Source organism: Eleginops maclovinus, chromosome 12 (genome assembly GCF_036324505.1).
Source record: "Eleginops maclovinus isolate JMC-PN-2008 ecotype Puerto Natales chromosome 12, JC_Emac_rtc_rv5, whole genome shotgun sequence".
In the NCBI taxonomy this organism is placed as follows: Eukaryota; Metazoa; Chordata; class Actinopteri; order Perciformes; family Eleginopidae; genus Eleginops; species Eleginops maclovinus.
Genome location: NC_086360.1, coordinates 18,001,075 through 18,022,812, shown reverse-complemented (window position 1 = coordinate 18,022,812; position 21,738 = coordinate 18,001,075). Strand labels below are relative to the sequence as shown.

General features: G+C 41.9%; 3 protein-coding genes across 3 annotated transcripts; 1 reads left to right on the top strand and 2 right to left on the bottom strand.

Annotated features, from left to right (window-relative positions):
- Positions 1-1,476: 1,476 nt before the first annotated feature.
- Positions 1,477-3,364, bottom strand: nono (non-POU domain containing, octamer-binding). Its single transcript, XM_063896959.1, is given in 2 exon segments — positions 1,477-1,955; positions 1,957-3,364. Coding segments are annotated over 2 exon segments (1,287 nt in total). The 5' UTR covers positions 3,064-3,364; the 3' UTR covers positions 1,477-1,775.
- Positions 3,258-7,358, top strand: pold2 (polymerase (DNA directed), delta 2, regulatory subunit). The gene is made up of 11 exons (XM_063896958.1): positions 3,258-3,576; positions 3,767-3,996; positions 4,085-4,206; positions 4,312-4,435; positions 4,606-4,720; positions 4,805-5,003; positions 5,123-5,203; positions 5,354-5,511; positions 6,179-6,306; positions 6,398-6,499; positions 6,626-7,358. Exons 2-11 carry the CDS (start codon positions 3,774-3,776, stop codon positions 6,784-6,786), a joined length of 1,413 nt encoding a protein of 470 aa, XP_063753028.1. The 5' UTR covers positions 3,258-3,576; positions 3,767-3,773; the 3' UTR covers positions 6,787-7,358.
- Positions 7,179-21,291, bottom strand: aebp1b (AE binding protein 1b). The gene is made up of 22 exons (XM_063896957.1): positions 20,825-21,291; positions 19,635-19,820; positions 19,492-19,548; positions 18,520-18,927; positions 16,916-16,990; positions 16,351-16,416; positions 15,977-16,051; positions 14,853-14,924; positions 14,664-14,773; positions 14,190-14,329; positions 14,029-14,113; positions 13,784-13,928; positions 13,006-13,094; positions 12,528-12,651; positions 11,778-11,974; positions 11,462-11,638; positions 11,043-11,206; positions 10,324-10,865; positions 9,577-9,716; positions 8,889-8,988; positions 8,620-8,786; positions 7,179-8,042 (listed from the first exon to the last, which is right to left on the bottom strand). The coding sequence occupies exons 1-22, from the start codon at positions 21,072-21,074 to the stop codon at positions 7,671-7,673; spliced, it is 3,741 nt and encodes a 1,246-aa protein (XP_063753027.1). The 5' UTR covers positions 21,075-21,291; the 3' UTR covers positions 7,179-7,670.
- Positions 21,292-21,738: the final 447 nt, after the last annotated feature.

Here is a 21,738-nt window from a genome sequence, read left to right as displayed (position 1 = left end):
TTATTTAATACAACTCAGTTTTATATTTGCAGGACATTTGCAGGAGAATTTTGCGTAATTTGATTTTATTCTCTAACTTCCCTTCCTCTTTTTGAATAGATGTTTGGTTTGTACCGAGCGCTTGTTCAACCAAAACCCCAAAGACTGTAATGACATAACCCAGCAGTCTGGCAGATGCACTCTGAAACTATTTAGATAATATGTAACCCTGAACTTTGATAGTCCACCTCTATTAACACAGACCCTGTTTTCAAACCAGACTTTCGCTGCATGCTGTTTCTGTTGGGGTTTCATCTTGGCACAGGATGAGGAGTTTCTCCAGGAAACTTGAATATTACTGTCATGGCATGGAACGATACCGAGATCTGCCCCAGTAGCAAGCTACAATGCCTTTAAATACATAAATACTATAACTGAAATACTCTGCTGGGATTCATAAAGTTAGACCTTTAAACTTTGAGAGAATTAAGCAATACACAGAGCCGTATGAAAAACTCTAGCTTGCGTTTGCATGAGGGAGAAATTACCTGTAATCCTAACTCATTCTGTATATTTATTATAATGTATTCTATAGATAATATTGTTTTAACTGTTAATATGCATGTAAATGTACTGTTTGTTTAATTTAACATGATCATATGTTTTGTAACTCATGTGAAATACATTTTTTTGCAACATTTTCCAAAGTTAAGCTCTATTCAGTGGATCTAATCTAGTCAGTAGTGGACATTAACTAGGTACATTTAGTCAAGTACTGTACTGCAGCACCTTATTTAGATACTTTCCTTTAATGTTCACTTCATGATACTGTATACTTCTACTCCACCACTTCTTTTTTTTACTCCACTATATGAATTTGATGAATTAAATTACTTTGGAGATCCAGATAAAATAATATAACATAAAATATGTATGCAAATATACAATTACAAACTGTGCCTCATATGCTGTGGCTTCCCATTCACCATTTTCTTATGTATCTCATTTTATTTTGCTCACTCCTGGCAGGTGTACATGTACAATCCAATACATTTTTGAAAGACACTACAGGAGTATAGGGTACTAATATTGAATCAATAGAGATCACCATGAAACTGAAGGATTTTTCTGTTTGAATACGGTAATGATGTATTATGTAAGCTAACTTAGGTGAATAAAGGAGATATCTCCAGAAGCAATTAAGACAAAGTAAATGAACACATGAATATGTATTTTAGGGTGATATTTTGTGTTTTAGTTTTTGCTGCTCTTTCTTTACATCTCAATGCAGACCGTGTTATTGATTTGTTATGTATGCCTCCCTCTAATTGTGATTCAAGACATTGATCATTAAATCAATATTCTAATCAAAGCCAAGAATCTGTGGAAAGAAGCTGTGGCTACACGCTGAAACAAGAGTGAGACACCCCCAATTATAAATGACTATCATGTAGATAAAATGTGTCCGCTGCTTTGAAAGACATTAAGAAATCTAAATTCTTAGGGAATCGTGAATTTATTTCAGAAAAGCCAACATTTTTAGGACGAAAAAAAGGTTCTCTATCCATATGAAAAATACAATAATTTGAAAAATAAAAAGTAAAACACATGGCTCATTCAGAGTTATGACAGTTTAGTACTAAAGACATAACCTAAAAAGGTACAAAAAAAAGGGTACAAAACGAAACCAAAAAACAGACGCTGTAGCGGCCGGTAAACTCTTGCAACTTTGACTTAATCAACCAGTAACCCTTTACTTTAAAATACAGTAAAAAAAAGAATTTTAGGCATATCATTCAAAATCTGCGTTGCTTGTTAGGTCCATATTCTCCAGGCCCGGCAGGACCCCTGGGGAAGCCCCCCTGGCCTCCTGGCATGTTGTTTCCTTGCCCTGGCATCATTGGAGCATTCTCAGCAGGAGTACCTGCAGGACCAGCATTGGCACCGAGCAGAGAGTTTCTGTTCATCCCGTGACCTGCCCATATGCATCCTCATTTCTTGCTCCCTGTTTTCAGGGAAGTTGCCTCTGAAGCCGCCCTCCTGCTGCCTCTTCAGCATCTCCTCATTGCGCATCCTCATCTCCTCCTCTCTCCTCCGGCGTTCCTCCTCCTGCCGGATCTCAGACTGTTTCCTCTTCAGCACCTCCTGATTGTGGAGCTCCTCCATCCTCCGCAGCTCCTCCTGCCGTCTCAGCAGGTCCTGCCTCATCAACATCACCTGGTGCTCATGTCTGGCCGCCTCCATCTCGGCCTCCAGCTTCTCTTGAGCCTCCTTCATGTTGCGGTCCACCATCTCATACTGCTGCTTCTCCATCTCCATCAGGGCCTTCCAGCGCATGGCATACTCAAATTCGAAGGAGCCTGGCTGTGCAAATCGTGGTGGTTGCTCACGTTCTTTGTGATACTGCTGGTTTTTGTTAATGATTTTTTCTGACAGTCCTTCCTCTTCATCGAGCTGCTCCATGGGTTCCACTGTAATGGGTCTGGGAAAGGCTGTGAGAAGATAGGCACCATCACTGCACTTATCCAAAGCCTTTCTCGCAGCTGGCTTTGAGGTGAACTCCACTATTCCCTTCCCTGTGGGCCTCCCACGATCATCCACTATCACTACAGCTCTCTCTATCTGCCCAAAACCAGCGAAGGCCTCCTCCAGCAGCTCGTTGGACACAAAATCTGGCAGGTTTTTCACAGTTAAGGCTGCACCATGTGTGGCAAATCTCACCCTGACGGGCCTGCCTTTGAAGGGGGTATCATCCAGCTCTGCTCTGGCTATCTCTGCTATGATCCTGGTCTCCAGCCGGATGAAGCCGAAGCCTCTCTCCTTGTTGATAAATATTTCATTGGCCTTGCCGTATTTGGCGAACAGCTTCTCGAGTTCCTCCTCTGTGGTCCCGGTGGGCAGGTTTCCTACAAACAGCCTGCTCCGCTGGGTGAAGGTCTTCTCCCCGGGTTTCCTGAAGTTCTGCAGATCCAGAGTTAAGGCCTCGTTGCTAGGATCCTCGGGCTGCTGGCCGTTGGTGTTCTTCTGCTCCCCCGGGCGGTTGGACCCGTGGTTGTGCTGGGAGGGGCCTCTGTTTCCATGCATTTTTTCTAATAAAGAATCAAAACCCGAGTCGACGGATCGCTCGACAAAAAACACCCAAACTATTAACGCAGAGTGGCGCACAAAGAGCTGCGAAAAAATGGCGAGGAGGCGGCTGCTTTGTGAGCTCAGCACAATGCGACCCGTGTTTTTAAATGTGTGACGTATATTGTGTGCGACGGTGTTTAAAAAAAACAAATTGTACTACTCTCGATCTTTATCCAGAATGTCCTTTATGAAATATTATGCTCAGTATACGTAAGACTGCTTCTTAAAGTTGATGCAGGTCATTTAAGTGTATGTTACGTTTTTTAGCGTTTTTAGACTTGCTACTCTAACATCCCGTGTGTTCTCGCGAGAATATGCGTTCATCTTGAAAAAAATGACATGTTGAGCGGGGGATTTCGCGGGAACTGTTTCCTTTGCTCAGGATGAAATGAGTGATATCTGACTACATACGTTAAAAACCTGATTCAACACGGATACCAGCTGGACCCTCCCGTTGCCTGTACTAAGGTAAGGTCGTTACACCTGTGAGGTGGGACATTCTCAAAACAGAGGGCATGTTTTGGAAGAGGACCATTGTCATTAACGCTGTTTAGAATTAATCTGCTAGCCTTTTAAAACTACTCTAAAACGTGCACGGCATTCATAGATTGTGGATGTAACACAGTAGACACAAACCTCTCCTCCACCTCTGCTTTAGGACAATCATGTTTTCGGACCTGAGCGCCCAGAAGGAGGGCTCCTCTCTGCTCTGCCGGCCCTCCGAAGACCAGGGCCCGGTGTTTGAAAGAATATCTCTGGCCTACAGTCCATGCTCCGAGCGATTCACGGTCGGGGAGCGGAGCTTCAGTCGCCAGTATGCTCATATCTACGCAGCACGACTCATGCAGATGAGGCCCTTGCTGTCAGAGAGAGCCCAGCAGAAGTGGGGTGAGTTAGGAACATATTGTCACATTTTGGACTCAAAAGCATCTGAATTTATTTTTCTTATCTATGTGTGTCTCTTTGTTTCTGCCAGGATCAGATGTGCTTATCAGGAAACTGTGTGATCTTCAGACAGGGGAGCAGTGTTGCATTGTTGGAACCTTGTTCAAACGAATGGATTTGCAGCCATCCATTCTGAAAGAGATCAGTGAGGACGTCAGTAGCCATGCTACATTCACAAGCGTGATCCCCTACATCCCATACAAAATTAACTAATTTCCTGACAGGTGTCATTTATCATTGTTTCCCTCTTTCCTTCAGCACAACCTGTTGCCTCAGCCTGCACGAGTCAAATACATCAGTGACATGGATGAGCTAGTTCTGGAGGATGAGCTACAGAGGATCAAGCTGGAGGGCAAAATTGACAGAGACAAGTTTGTCACAGGTAAGGCACAATACAGATGTGTGACATAAAAGCTAAAGAAATTGGATTTGGAAGACAGTTTGTTGCAATGCGATGTGGAGAACAAGATAACAGTGTTTCATTGCTCAGCCTTGTACAGGTGTCCTCTATGTAATGGTGTCCTAATGTCTTCTCTTCTGCTTCTCTTGCAGGAAGTGTTATTGCAATATATGGAGCCGAAAAGAATGATGGGAAGTTCACTGTTGAGGACTTTTGCATGGCTGATCTTCCTCCACAATCACCAAGACCTACACTGACCTCTGACAGGTAAACACACACTACATGGATACACACCATACATCCCAGCCTTTATTGATAATATGTTCTAATGCCGTTCCTGTCCTCGTCCAGGTTCGTGCTCCTGGTCTCAGGACTCGGTCTCGGCAGTACTCACGCCGACAGCATGCTGGGGCTGCAGCTGCTGGTTGACATGGTAACTGGTCAGCTTGGTGACCAGGGGGAGCAGAGATGCGCCGCAACCATTTCCAGAGTCTTACTGGCTGGAAACCTGCTGAGTCAAAACACCCAGGATGCTGACGCGTCGACCAAGGTAACTGTTTGACAAACAATTATTCATTATTGAAATATCTTAAATTAGTTCTAAAGAAGCGATCATGAAGCGGCTCACATAATTAACAACCGAAAACCTTTTGTCCTCTGTGTTTTAAGCCCAAATACCTCACTAAGAAGACTCAGGCTGGCAGCGTGGAGGCCATTCGTCTGCTGGATGAGATTCTGCTACAGCTGGTGGTGAGTCTGCCTCCCTCTCCACAAAAACAGTGTGGGGAGTAACTTGTAACAAGTGATGGAGTAATGTTATTAGATAAAAAATTAAGTTAAGTTGCAATCTGTAAAAAAGTGATGATATAACTACATTGTCGCTGCCTCCTGCTGTTATAGGCCTCAGTTCCAGTGGATGTAATGCCGGGCCAGTACGACCCCACTAACTTCACCCTCCCTCAGCAGTCCCTCCACCGCTGCATGTTCCCCCTGTCCTCAGTGTACCCCACACTGCAGCTGGTCACCAACCCACACCAATGTCACATTGATGGAGTTAGGTAAGCAATACCATACAGTACATACAAACACATTTCTCAAAAAAACGAATGTACCACTCTTCCAATAGACAGAAATAAAGTCCACTGTTCAGCACGTATTCTAAAAGAATAAACATCACAAGGAGCTGAGGAGATCTGACAATAAAAACCCTTGAACCTTGAGGATAGTAATTGTAATGGAAGTTCTTGAGCAAGGAGTAGAAAGACAATGAGACACAGGAGAGCTGGAACTTGATGTCAAACACTGAATTTTAATTTGAAGTTACTGCCAGAGAATTGACAAAGACATTTGCTACAGCCACAAAGTGACACAGCTCGTACCAACCAATTCTGAAGATCTCTCCCCAGATCCCTTGTATTTAGTTGTTAAAGCTGGTATAAAGAGAATAATCAACATTCTGCATGGCAAGACATAACAAACAAATCGCTATAACACCTCTATCAGTGGACGCCAACAGGCAGGAATAAGGATACATAACTGGCTTCTCAGAGAGAGTTAGAGAGCGCAGCAATCCAAGGTCGCAGGCCTGTACTCAGCGAGCGGAGTAGGAAATGATAAACTAGGTCAGAGTTATGGGCCTAGGAAGTTATTTCCCTCTACAGATTTAGTCTTGAACCCTAAGCAAGCTAAAGATGTTAAAAGCCATGTTTTTGTGTTTCCTCCAAGGTTCCTGGGCACATCTGGCCAGAATATCTGTGACATTCAGAGGTACAGCAGCATGGACGATCACCTGGAGATACTGGAGGAGACACTGCGACTCAGACACCTGGCGCCAACAGCACCCGATACTCTGGGTTAGTCAGACAACTTGATGAAAACAACGCAAACCTTCTGGGTTATATCTGTTCGCAGTACTCACAATGTTTTCTGGACATTTCCTTCCAGGTTGTTACCCATTTTACCAAAAAGACCCTTTTATCTTGGAAGAGTGTCCCCATGTTTACTTCAGTGGCACCGCCCCAACCTTTCAGTCTAAGCTCGTTAAAGGTGAGTGATCACTATGGTCTGTCCATATTTGACTCTAAATTTTAAAATATTGACATTATATTGGCTATATTATGAAATTGAACTGTCTAATATGGCAATATATTTTTATTCTTCTCTTCTTGCCAGGTCCTGATGGCCAAGAATGCCTTCTAGTTACTATTCCAGATTTCAACAGCACCCAAACAGCATGCCTGGTGAATTTACGTACACTTACATGTGAGCCAATCAGCTTTTCGGCCTTCTCCGCAGACGAGGATGAGGATAGTGAGATGAACGTCAGCCACTGAGGTCCATAATGTCCACGTACCGATCAACACTTCTCGGACGCTATTGATGAACACTCAAACTGTTGTTACGACCACAGCGGAGTCACAGCAACATGTCCTTGCTACACTGATGCTCTCCAGTGTCATAATGGCCAACAAATCACTGTTAAAGTTACTGTTATGAGGTTCTAATGTTTCCTTCAAGGTGTGTTTTTTTTCTAGAGGGGAAAAGGGCCCGGCCACACGTTAAATAATGAATTTAAGTTCTAAATCTAAAATCTAAACTCAAATACTTTTTCTCATTTGGATGTAATACTCATTTGTAGTTTTTCATAAATCTGTAAGAGATAAAAGCACACTTATGTAACACTTATATACATGTTTACAGATGTGCAAAAAAGACAGAAAAGGCATTGTGTATTACAGTAACAAACCTTTATTTGAAAAATAACTACTTTACTTCTGCGTCTGAGGCAACATGACAGAAGACCCTTTCTGTCCACTGACTCGCTGTAAGCTTTTTGAACCTTTTTGTGTTCATACTGTAAAAAATATTTCTGCCATGTGTAAATAACCCTGAAGTAAAAAAAACAGATTACTTTTTTTATGTGCATCTACAATAAACATCTTTTCATGAAGCAAAAAGACTGAGTAACAGGTCAAGAATGCAGTGTGAACTGAAAAACGGAAATGCTATAACAATATCTGTGACGAGGCGTTTTGTCAAAGATACACTATCTTTATACAAACTGTAGTTAATATTCTGTGCCTTCCCATTGCTTGTCTGTCGTACAAAGACAGGATTCCTCATTGATTCATTATCAGCCTGCTCAAAGTACAACATGGCAATGAGAACTACTTGAATGAGAGGAAAGATGCATGTTTACTGAATTGTGTGTGTGAGATTAATAGTCATCGATCTTGTATTCATAGTTATAATCCAGGATGGAGTCTGTGAATCCGCCAGGCGTGGAGGACTGTCCCTCCCCTATGACCCAGGAGTCGTACCAGGATGTGGTGGTCTCTGGCGTTGTGGGAATTGTGGTTGTTGGGGGTAGCGTCGTCGTCGGTCTTAACTTCAGTAATCTCTGTTGGCGAAGGCGACGGATGCGAGCTATCCTGAGCCTCCTCTGCCGCTCGGCGCTGACTTGTGAGTTCGCTGAAAACCCGTTATTGCTGGTAACAAAGCGCCTGTTGCCATTCGTGACTGCAGGTGACTGCACCCTGTTGTTGCCATAGCTGAGTCGAATGGGCTTGTTGCCATTGAGGGCCATGATCTGCAGAGAAATAAGAAAAATGCATTTGAATAAAACCCAAAACATAAGGAAAGTGATCATAATAATAGTATTCAAACATAACAAAAAACTTTATCCCAACATAAAAACATTTGGGAACGGGTCAAATTTAGACCCAAGGACAACGGCAAGGTTAAAACCACTTTGAGATTGGCTTTAGTGAGGGTGAGACACTAACTTGGTGATGAGTTAGAGATGTAAGCGTTTTTTTGTGTCTATTTTGTATAAGAAATGTTTGAAATCCTTTAATCATTACACATACTGTATGTACACAGTACCAAGCACATTATACAGCGCCTGAGGAGCAGTGTGGGGGTCAGGTGGCTTGCTCACTGATAGCCTGGCAGTGCCCAGGAGGTGAACTGGCATTTCCAAAAGCACCACTCATCACTGCAAGTCCCTTCAGACTGAGCTACTGCAGTCTGATGAATCTATCATTGAATTTCAGTTTTCCTTGATACAAAGTTACAAAAAATAGTTGTTTTTGCTGTGAGTTATAGTTCTTAAAAGTATTGTTTTGTTTTATTAAACATATATTTGCAGGATTGTATTGCCTTACCTGTTTGATGCGGTCCCAGTTCGACTTGGCCAGGTTGAAGCTGCAGGTGGTTGCTCCTGACTGATACCCCACCACACATATTTTAGTCACAGAGGAGAACCCCTCGGCTCGAGCCGTCACACGATACTCCCCAGGGTTTAGAAGCCGCCAGTAATCCCCTGTTGGTGCTACAGTGAAAAAGAGAGGAAAGGCATTTTGTTTTAAGAACCTCAGTGAAAAAGTATGCAGAGAGATGCAAGAAGGAGAAAAGAGGAGGTCTCTCAGGATACCTGTCGTGACATCGTGGTTTACCCCCTCTACAGACACAGTGGCGTTTGCAATGGAGTTCCCCTGCTGATCCTTCACAATGCCTCGGATACCACGGTGCACCTAGATAAAGATCGGTGGGGAGTTTAAAGGGGATGAGATCACTACTTCTGATGTTGCCACGATTGAATATATTGAATTTGAAAATGTCCCCTCTGTGGGACGGATAAAGCTATTCTGATTATTCCCTATGGGTCAACATACAAACATAACACTGAGAGATTCAATGCAAATACAGTGTCACAAAAGCACATATGTGTAGAATTATTCCTTTATCATACCAACAATATACTTTCAGTATAGAAAATATAAACTTGTTTTTGACTTGAGTGCTTTTGCATTCATACACCCAGGTATACACGAAGGGTGTGCGTGAGAAACAAAACAGGAAAAATCATTTGAATCAGCAGAAAAAATGGTAGTTACAATAACACAATATGTTGTCGATATTTACTGAACCTATATCCACGGCTCATGGCCAGGAATTTACCAAATCCATTATTAAGGGCATCTCTGTAAATGTTTCCAAGCAAAGAAATGTCAGGGACCAAAGGCCTTAATAAAGTTATGTTTTTATTAAGTTTATCCCTCACGAAAGCATATACCTTTTAGTTGAGGCCACTCTTAATTCAGATAGTGTGTGTGACTGACCTGCTCCATGAAGATGAGCATTGCTTCTCTGTTCTTCTCCCACTCATACACCAACTCGTTCTGATGAGGGAACTTATCACAACCCAGGAATATAGAAAGCTCAAAGCAATTGGTGTGCAGGTAGCTGAAATCATTCATACCTAGAGAGGTGAAAACGCACAAAACTCAGATCCTGCACAGCACATATTGTCCAGCAGGGTGTGTTAAAAATACATGGAAAAAGCTAAAACACTTGCAAAAAACATGATGAACCTACTGACCTCTGGTGGTGGAAAGTAACAATACATTTACTAAGAAATGAACTCAAGTAGAGTATTCCAAAATTGTACTGAACTTCATTTGCTGCTACTTAAATATCTACTTCACCACCAATCAGAGGCAAATATTGTACTTATTGCTCCACTACAACATTTTTTAAATGAGTTACATTTAGAATCAGATTCACATTAAAAATATAATCTACATAATGTATCAGATGTTATAGGTGAGATAATCCCATAATGAAATTCAAAAGCTAAATTTAAAAAAAATGAGCTCCCTCTTTACCAACTTGAAAAATTAAAGAAATTCATACAAGCAATTAAATAGTTATGATCCAATAATATAATATATACTATTCTGAAATGGGCCATTGGACAGAATTATAACTTTTTAGATATTTTGAATGCAAACTTTTAATGGATTTGTCTACACTGTGACTCCTTTAAAATCAAAATATTTCCTCCACTGCTGCTGGCATTTACTTACTTCCTTTGATTGGCTTCCATTTGGCCCGGTTGATGATGCCGTGCGTCCCGGCGGCGATGTCTCCGTGGCAGGATCCGTGGTAGTTGTGCGTCATGGTCAGGTGTGTGGAGGCGTAGGAAACAGCCAGCCACCTGAAGAGGGACTCGTCTGCGATTACCCGAGGCTCATCTTCAGGCTCCCCGTACTGGTAGCCGGCACTTCTTCCTCTATCATCATCTTCCTCCTCTCTCCTCTCATAACCTTGGTTTTGGTCATAACCTTGATTTTGGTCATAACCTTGATTTTGGTCAAAACCTTGATTTTGGTCATAGCCATGGTTGTACCCTTGGTTGTGGTCGTATCCACGGTCGTATCCTTGGTTGTGGTCATACCCACGGTCGTATCCCTGGTTGTGATCGTAGCCATGGTCATAACCTTGGTTGTGGCCGTAGCCCCTCTCTTCCTCTTCTGGCTCTTGCTGTCCCCTTGATCCCCAGTCTTCCTCTGGCTCTGTGTGGTAGCCCCTTCCCCACTCTGTCACATCAAAACCTTCTTCTTCATACCTGTAAGAAATGACTCGAGTTGAACTATTTCACTTTAAAGTAAATGTGAGATGTTCATGAAGAGCAAGGCTGGATATAGCATGAAAAGTAAAGAGTTTAGGAAGTACAGTAAATGTGTGTAAAGCACGGAAAACAACAGTAGCACGCATTGCAAAGGGTGAGGAAACACTGTCATACTGTCTCTTCTTGCGGCTGTGAGGAGTTTGGCTCTCGGTAGGCTTGTTGAGACGTAAGCTGTCATAAGGGTAGGCTACAATTGACTCCCCACCCTGGAAGTTTGCACCTAACACAAATGGATAGCTATTCATCCAGGAGATTACGGCCTTGGTTTCCACAGCAAACTGGAACAAAAACAAGAAGGCGGATGTTAGCAGAGTAGACACCGGCTTTAGCTTAAAGAGTAAACCTCAACCACCTTTTTAAAAATACAAGTATATATTACATCCACTGTAAATAAAAAAAAATATGATGACAGGTTACAAGAAGTGCGTTTCGAAATACAATTGGTGATAAAACAACAACCCTAAACCGGAGGTCTTCTGTCCTCAGACTTTATAATAAGCTGGTTGTAAGACATAATAAACAGGGTCCCATACCGAGCTGTTGGTCTCGTAGGTGTCTGGTATGGGCACGTGGTGATTGGGTGTGAGTTTTGGCACAAGGCCTTTATCTTCGGCATCCCACAGGATACTATTAAGTTCGGGGAAGTTCTGGAAGATGTCGAAACCGTCATTAGTGAAATGTCCTGTCATCCATCCACTCAGCTCCGATCCCTGCAGAGGAGAATAGTGACAGATGAAACCAAGTCAGCCAAGAAAAAGAACATGATTCTCTGGCATTTCCAGTTTGGACCTCTTTTTTGTTTGCTAGTAAACTAGAAACACATGATGTTATACAGTGATAACCACTGACCGCTTCAAAAGCTTCCATATGTCCGTCGGGGTTGAGCGAGGGCACCAGGTGGATGCGTATTCCCTCCACCAGCCGCTGCACTCTGGGGTTTCTGTCTTTGAACTCTTTGCACAGGTACTGCATGAGGAGCAGCAGCATCTCTCGACCCACTGCCTCGTTTCCGTGAAGACCTGCCGTGAAGCGCAGCTCTGGCTCACCTGTGGAGACAATGGGAGAAGAATGTAGTTGTCGGTCCCTTAAACCATAATCTGCTGACTTCCACCCGGTGTTTATCTGGATTTATAGGAATTATTGTCGGTGCCATTGAGACCCAGTAGTCCCACTGTGTTTAGTTTCAACCAAACAGCATTTAACAAAACAAAAAAAGATTCATCATCATAGAGATGCTTGATATGGATTTTATCCAACCTGTGCTAACAACTGATTATTACCTGCTTTCACGGCTGATACCAGTAAGATACTCAAACATTTCCAAAGGATGATTTCATATTCCATAGTTTGTCCTAACCAAATCTAATTGACATCATATTTGTTAAAACTAAAGAAAAATACAAAAAAGTATACATGGCTCTCTTTCTCTCTATCTCCAGTCAGCATTCTGCACGTATTCATAGGCTGTTTGCAAACCAACTTACTCGACAGACACAAGTTTGTTAAGTGAGTAAAAGTAATTTGGCCTTAGACAATCGGCATATATTTGAACTGATATACAGTATTTCTTGCATCCCTAGTCTATGAACACATTCCCACCTATTTCGTGCTCTGTGGGATTGCCGGAGATGATGATGGCCATGATATCGAGTCCCTTGGAGCTGCGGCCCAGGCTGTAGATGCTGGTGATGTTGGGACACTCTGCATTCACCGACTTCATAAGCTGAACATGTGAGACGATGGTAACAGTGAGTGTGCAAAATATTGCTCATCATTTACACATAAAAATCCTCCTAACAACCTGAAAAAGTGTGGGCGCTGTTGATAATAAGCATTGCCTAAGCGTTGAAAGGTCATGTTGCCCTCTGGCAGCTGTAATAACTTAATAAAGAAGGAATGAGCACACTCCAAGGTTAGGGGTAATGTTTCAATATCAGTTAATATTAAAGTGGATATAAACAGTTTAAAAGTTTTGGGAGTGTATTTAGTTTTCATCTTTGGGGAAATAACTGAGGTATTTCCTCTTGAATTCAATGAGCCAGCAGATGTGCAGGGGGCCGTGTGGGAGGATACTCACTTCAACCATCTCTGAGTAGCTGTGATGTCTAAACTTTAGGTAATCCACTGGAGTCACTTCATTCTGCCTGTGCTGAGCATCCACTGGATCTGTGAAACAAGACAAAAAGAAAATGCATCATTCATTTCGTGTGTTTTAGTGTGGGTGCATTAAAAAAAATCATCCAGAAAATATCAATTTGTATATCAAATACTCACTCTTTGTTACATTAAATATGTAAAGAAAGCTTTGTTTTTATAGCATGGCTCCTAGTTAAAGGAACAATCAAAAAACCGAGGAAAGTCTAGAGGAATTGCAAAGGTTTATGAAAACATCCAGCCACAAACTCTCCCACAATCCAAGTCTCATTTAACCAGCTGTAGGCTTATTACCTCCTAAAAACATGCATTTTTGCATAAAACCTTACTATTTAAAACATTTTGGACTCATCCAGACTTGCTTGGAGACCTTTGATGCAGAAGTGTTTTTATAGGATTGAAAGGTTTTAGTGAAACTGCATGTGTTTGTGAAGTAGTGAGGATACAACTGGTTAAAGGAGACTTGGATTATATTGCATGAGTTGTATGAGAGTTTGTGAAAGGAAAAAGTGTTGATGTTTTCAAATGCTGCCCACATTTACTTCACCAAGACTTTGATCTATGTTTGATTCTCCATTCAACGTTTGGGTATCCAAGAAAAAAGGTCTTATATAATTCTAGGTAGATCTGCTCCCATGTATATACATATATTGATTTACAACATGCCTGCGAAGTATGTTTTTAAAGTGTTGCAGGCTTACCGGGCAGTGGGCAGCCGAGGACCTCCAGCCTCATGCAGAGGGATCCGTTCCAGCTCTGAGGGATGATTCTGATGTAGCGAGCCAGTACAGGCTCTGCCAGCTGATTCATCACCGGAGTGTCTTGATCACTGTTTCCAAAAAACAACTTGGGGAGAGAGGGGGAGAAAGGTGAGTCAGCGAAAGAGAAGGCAAATCATATATAATGTCAAAAGGAGAGGCCATACAATATATTCAGGCAAACTAACCCAGTCAGTGTATCCATCATGGATGGTGGTCCACTCTCTACTGTCATTACTGAAAGCCAGGAAGTAGGACATCACGTAGTCACTCCTGAAATGAGGCAATGTGTTAACAACTTGTTGACTTCAGAAATAACAAATACCTAGTTTGTGTGTTAGAGTCTTACTGGTTCATGGAGTCTCGTCCTTGCGTTACGACTCCTGTGAACTCCGTCTCTCTGCGAGCATCGATCTCAAACCAGTGGATCTTATCCTCTGAGTTTGCACACCACGCTCCACCTCTCATGTTGTCTTCATCATCTGAGCCCTGGGAACCACAGAGACCACAACACATGCTGCTTGCTCCTTTGACTCTGTTACATTTTGAGCCCAAATATAAACTTATCATGCACTGACATGCAATTATATAAAATTCCTACTTTGCACATACCTGACAGATTCACTGATGACTGAAAAAACTAGTTCATCAGATGATCCAATATCTTAGCTGCTAAAAAGATTCTTTAGACTTAATTTATATTTTTCAACATGGCTCTGATAGCTGGTGTTTATATTAAAGCATGGCAGTATGTAAGTGATAGCTGTCCTGTATGTACAGTATGTAAGCCTTCAGACCACAGCAGCCTGCTCTGATGGTTTACCTGCATGTTGAGTCGCGCCCTCTGAGGTGCAAAGAAATACTGAGATATGGAGGAGGCTGTGAGCTGGTCCGGCTCGATCCTATGGGACTCCATCCCCAGGGGAGGGCAGTCTGCCAATAAAAAATTAAATGATATGTTAATGTTATGAGCAGAAGCATAAGCAGCTTTCCAGATCTGAAAAAAACATACTCTTTGGCTCTTTGAAGACACGTGGTCTGTTCCTGGCACGCTCCTCAGCTTCCTTCAGCTTCTCCGCTCTCTCTGGCAGAAATCAGAAAAAAAGTCTTAATGCAAATGAAATTGTCTTGGCTGAATATTTTCTCTCTCTTCCCAGAAATGATCTAGGAACTCACGTGCATTTAAAAAAAAATGTAAATCCCCCCAAAAATGTGTAGTAAAAAAAACCAGATTTCTCTTCCAAGTGCTGATCAAAATCCGAACATCCTGACCCTACTAAAGAGAAACACTGCTGAATCCCATCCATCGTTATCTTTGGTCATATTTTTACACACTGAACTGACATAATAAAGTTTACTGCTGGTAATATTGCAGCCAGAAGCCTTCCTAACAGCTGTACATTGTAAGTTAACTCACCTAACATACACACATATGCACAAGTGGACAAACCCACTCACACACTGATAGATGCAAAAACACATCTGCTTCTGCGCCTCTGTGTTACAGATCAGTGTTTCAAGCCCCAAAAACTTCTGAACTTTTGTAAATGAAAATGCCTTACACCTTAAACCCAGATAGCAATGAACAGTCCACACAGGAAGTGACCTATTGACACCGGGAATGGTGGTGTTATATATCATTGTCTCCAGACTCTCCTTAACCACCAGCTGACACAGCTACACACAGCAGACACGTGGCAAAAATAGCTGATGTGTATACTTCAAGGCTCTACACTGCAACATCGTCTACCTGGTAGTTCTCCGTTGTTGCTTTTTTCTTTATCACACACTAATCTACTACATGCAGTGCAACTCTCAAGAGCTTTCTGAATTTCTTTTGAATAATATCCATTTTGTTATGGAAGGGTTGAACTTTTGTTTATGCCTTGCAAGTTAAAGCAAGTACCAAAGGCTTGCTGACATTAACATGGTAGAAAGTCCCATCTGCTGTTTCTTAAAACAGACATTTGATCCAAATGAGGCAACAACTTCTATCCGTTATCTGTAAGTACTTTTGCACTGAGGTCACAGGCCATGTTCTTTGATTTGGCAACTTCGATGTCTGTGCTTTCTGACAAGACTGTGCAAAATGTGTTATGTAAAAGAGAGTAATATTTACATCTGGGTTTTTCTTACCTTTCTCTTCCCTTGCTCTTTCTTTTGCTGCTCTTTCTCTCTCCTTCTCCATCCATTTGTCATCAGTCTGTTTGTCTGTGGAATATCAAGCATCATTTTATAGAAATACCTATAAACACACTTGTCCCCTGTACAGCAGTGTGTATTGAAGTCTTTCTGTGTTTTTGCAAGCTATTAGGAACCAGAGCAATTAAAATGTCACAAAAGATCATTTAAAAGTCTGGAAAGTTATGACCTGACTGTTATTTATCACTCTGCTCTCCTTGCTCTCTGCTTTGTTGGCAGGAAGTCCCTGCAGCTTAACTAATGGATCTAATATAAAACAGTTGCGAGTGTGTGTGTGTGTGTGTGTGTGTGTGTGTGTGCGCACATACTATTTCCGTATTCGTCGTAATCATCATACCATGTCCCCTCATCGGGAGGAGTGGCTGTGGGCTCCTCTGCGTAAAAAACAACAACATGAACTCAGACAACTTGTTCAGAGACAACGCTATTAAGTGAGACTTTAAAAGATGACGTGTGATCATAAAGTTTTACAGGTTAGTCCAGCCCTGATTTATTCACCCACAACAACTGTTCTCTATTTGGATTCTACTGGGACGCCTACGAGGTAATTAACTTGTTAAATCTTTAATTTACATTTACAGGAATTATAACAAAGTGGTGATTTGATGACAAGGCTCTTTTTTTTAAACTCCACATCAAAACTAAAGAACATCTTGACTCTTTGGAACAAAGCAAACCTACCCACTCCTGTTTGAAAAGTTGGGAAGGTTAGCTCACAGACTCACTGTTATGTTATTCCCATGTGTTGAATTGCTCAGGATTTCTCTGCTGCCAGCATAAAGTCACACATGGAATTACAATTTGTCTGCATCACAAAGTCTACAGAGGTTTCTGACTACATCATTTCAAGCATGTTTGAGAGACAGAAGTTACCTGGTATAGTTTCTACTTTGATTTCAGGGCTGACCTCTTTACCATCAGGGAAGGGAAGATTCTCCGGCACCTCATCTGCAGAAGAAATAGAAAACATAATGTAAATAGTCAAGCAGAGGGATTATATAAGTGTCGGAGTTAGAAACAGGAGGACGTGACAGAGAATGCAGGATGTGCAAGTGTGAGTGAATCAGTGGAAGTGGTTTTATGAGAGCATAGGTATAGTATGCTGGAAATACAGAGTAATGAGCACATGTGTTAGCTCCAGATGAGTGTCACAGAGCCACACGAAAGACTGTTTCTTACATCTGAGTTTGTGGAAAAACGACATCAGTCACGGCTGAGGTCAGGTGGACAGAGGCTGGAGGTTGGAAGACAGTGACCAATTTTCTACCATGAAGTCTGTAAATGATCCTAACTGATCATTGTACAGTATTGGAGTTTGTCAACTTTTGTGATTACCAAGGGCCTGAAGAGGGCATTGAAAGATGTTGTATTACATTTCAGCCAGTGAATGTTGTTACATAAAAAATTTAAATTGAGGAATCATTTCAGTGTCTTTTGGTTTAAATATTGGTTCAAATACATTTTTCACACTGTTTATTGTTCAGTGTGAAATTCTATTTGATATACCGAAATACAAGTGGGGCTGAAAAATGTTAAACCTTTAAAAAATGTATCTATAACTGTGATTCATTACAAACTGATCATTCACAGAACACATCGGATGAAGTTGTTCACAAAACATTGTGATTTTCTTCTAATAGGTTACAGGTGGGCCTGGTTTGAAAACAAGAACACATTGATCCATGTTTGGCTGTGGCTGTTAGTAACACAGTAAATGCTGCAGGGATGAGGCATTGTGGTGCATGAAGGAATCTAACCTCGAACTGCTGATGAGTAATACAAGCAATTGTAAATGTATCTTTATTCTCTTTTCTTTCAAATAACAACTCTTTGCAGGTAAGTAAAACTAAGAACTAAGAAGTAAACTTAATTTCTTTAATGTGTCTTTTTTAAATCAAAATAAATCATTGACTAACAAGATCGATACAACTATTATGGTCCCATGGATAATTGTAGTTTTACCTCATTGTATTCATGCATGTGATAAACATAGGCTGCATATAAGACGCCGACCCAATCATTGGATGTCACTCATTGCTGTCAAGATAGTGGAGAAAAGTACATACCTAAATACACATTCTGTCAAAGGGTTAAATTTGGAAGACCATAACACGGCAACACCCAAGAAAAGGTCATTGATAAGTTAGCCAAGCCATAAAGCATACTCTGCTCTATCGTCAATTCACTTTAAATAGGAATGTAATTTAGAAAAACGAACATCATGCTATATTGAACAAGACTTGAAACCATCAATTGAGACCACAAACTCAATGAGAGAATGTTTTCTGAGGTAATAAATCAAGTCCCACTAGGGTCTTATTTTCATTCTATAGACTTCCTTTTTGAAGATCAGAGGAGTTGCCCCCTGCTGCCCATTGAACAGAATGCAGGTTAACAACATGTATGCCCCACTTCCCAAGAGGTTACCCCTTGGTGTCAAACTGTCATCCCACCGATATCATCAAAGAAAGACTCACATTTGGTGTCCCAGTAGTCGGAGTCATCAGTCTTCCCATCCACCTCTGGGCTGGGGGGCGTCGGGTCTTCCTCTTTCCAATAGGGGTCGTAATTATCAGTCACGGGAGCGTAAGGTTCTTTATCGTCTCTGGTCCAGTAGTCATCGTAAGCATTAGGCGCCAGAGTGGACGGCACTTTCTCCTCTGGTTTCCAGTAGTCATCGTAAGCATTAGGCGCGAGAGTGAAAGGCTCTTTCTCCTCTGGTTTCCAGTAGTCATCATAGACGTCTTTCACTGGAGCAGCTGGGTCTTCCTCCTCCGGCTTATAGTCATCATAGGGAAAATCAGTTACTGGAGCTTCAGGCCCGGCTGGGGTGGGATCGGCATCCCAGTAGTCATTGTCATCTTCTGGTTTCCAGTATTCATTGTCTGAAAGAGGCACACAGGGAAAGGTGTCAGACTGAAATCGTTTTTTGGTTACATTTATACTATGTTTACTGTTTTTTTTATGTTAATGAACTAAGAACAAACAACACTTTTTCGTAGAATATGAAACATTAAGTGTTATTGGAAGCTAACTTAACCCTGAGTAATAATCTAATTGTTATTTACATAGATAATGTTTTCCTGTAAGTGAGATAAAGGAAGCTTCAAGCCATGAAAACTGACTTTGAGGTTTAAATCTGTGGAGTTCCCCTTTAACTGTATTTAATCTGTGCCTTTTCAGTCAATAATTCTGGAAAGAGTTGTACCATACCAGCATTATATTTCAAAAATATTAAGAAGAGGGTGTTGCATTCATGGGTATATCCAAATGAAATATCAAAAAAAAAAAAATCTTAAATAAGCTATTGTTCCCCAGCGGAGAAATGAACTGAAAAAGTGAGATTGGTCTAAAGATAGAATTTTTATAAATCGATTTATAATTATAGGATTTACTTACATTCCTACCTAAATTAGTTTGTGTACAGTCCCTAAGTGTGTGTCACTCACCAACATCAGGATAGTTGTAGTCAGTGTACGGTTCGGTGGGTGGTTCAGTCGGAATCACTGAAAGCAGCAGACAAACACAAGGTCAACAACATCCATCAAGTACAAATCACTCAAGTACAAACATGGCTCTGTGATGTCCCCACCTGTTGTGGTTGGTGGTTCAGTTGTTGTTGTTGTTGTTGTTGTTGGTGTTGTTGTTTGCCTGTCCTTCTTCTTTCCCTTCTTGTCAGTTTTGGGCTTTCTGGTGGCGTTGGGGTCCTTTGGCTCTTTGTTCTTCTTCTTGTCCTTCTTCTTCTTTTTACCTACCTCTGGTTCTATCCTCATAATACCTAGAAAGAGGAGGATAACAAGAGAAGATCAAATAAACACAAAGCACCCATGATCAGAATAAAAATCAATGCATAAACAGTTTTCTTTTATTCCCAACAAACTTAAGCCTCTTCAGCTGGTATTACAGCATTTCTTAACAGGTCAAAATCTGTTAATACTGATTAAATGCCAAGTTATTCATCTATAAAAGCACTATAACAGTAAGGATTGAAGTAAAAGTTAAAGTAACACTCCGTTTGTGTCATTTATGTCAGACTTGAATGAATGAATATTCAATGATTTCTTTCTTGCAATGGCAAAACACAACGCTGCCAGGGAAAATCCAGACAGCAGACTTATTTTAGTGGCTGCTTCAGGTTCATCAGTATTTCCTCCTGAGGTTGTCTGAAATTCTGAGGCTCTTTCATGGAAAACACTGCTCTATCTTTCCATTAGCTCGACTCCATAAACCAGACTTCTGTTTTAATGAAACATTAAATATGTCCAGATGCTCAATAAACACATCACTATCACCTCAGCATCATCTCATCAGTGAGACTCATTAAAGAGTGAGTTTGAGCTCATGTGTATTTCATTTGAAGCTTAGATAGAAAGCTCCAGACATGAAGTTTATTGAAATTGTGCAACAGTCTTCCTATCAGTTTTTCCAGAGCAGATATGCACTGGGGTCAGCATTAATCATCCAGGCAGTATGCTGGGGCAGTGGAAAAGGTCAGTCTGTGTAATACGAATCAGCGTGCAATAAGCTTAAGTCAGTGTATTCTTCCCTGTCTGGTATGTGGGACAAACACAATCTTTTTTATTCTCTGTTGTGGAGGAGTAACAGGTTAGTATCTGGACTCTCTCATGCCTTTGGAGCTGTCAGACAGTGAGTTAACGTGTGTCTGTGTTTGCTCTTCTCTATCATGTTGGAGGTCAGACCATACCTGATCAGCTTTGATGTCTTGACTGTGCAACAAATCTGTTTTTTATTATAGTTAAAATCTGAACTTTTTCCACTCACCTGCCTGTGCAGCCTCCTCTGTGTCTCTCTTTTCTTTGTTGCTTCTCCCCAGTTGGTGAAGGTCTCCTGCGAGTCCTTGATCACTATCTGGGTCATCAAGGGGCTCATCTCGCAGCTGATCTCCAGCCTGCTTCTCTGCTTCAGCCTGCCGCAGAGAAACGATCCCCCCAGCGCTCTCCCCTCCTCTGGGGATCAGCAGGCAGCACAGGGCCAGCAGAGCCACAGACACAACCACAGTCTGGCTTCTCATACCTGCTGCTCTTCCAAATGCAAAATCCTTTGGTTTTGAGTTTTTTTCTATTCAATCTCAGTTGCCTAAATCCAACCTCGTCCAGCAGAAGAATTCCTTCTTAACCTTTCCTCCCCTGTGTCTTTGCAATGTGATCCAGACTTTTACTCCAGCAGGGAAACTTCTGCAGCTCCACACACAGCCGCAATGTCAACCAGACTGGGCTAGACTGAGATGGAGTGGGAGGGGGGTAGGGATATGCAGGGAGGTGGGTTATACAGAAAGAGACAAAGAGAGACAGAGAGAGAGAGAGAGAGAGAGAGAGAGAGAGAGAGAGAGAGAGAGAGAGAGAGAGAGAGAGAGAGAGAGAGAGAGAGAGAGAGAGAGAGAGAGAGAGAGAGAGAGAGACAGAGACAGAGAGAGACAGAGAGAGAGAGAGAGCAAAGCAGCAATCCAGTCAAATGACTGGACTGGTTTTCTAATTGCCCCACAGCTACGGTCAGCTGCAAAAACAGCGCAAGGCCAGAGGATACCCCCTCACCTGGCTGACGAGTCAGAACAGGTGCAGGGATCAGACAGGAGACTGTGGGGGGAGGATGAGGGAGGGCAGGTGAGGCCTCAGACTACAGGGCTTGCACCTCCTGGGTTGGAGAAAGAAGTCAGCTCCTTCATTCCCTCCACAGCT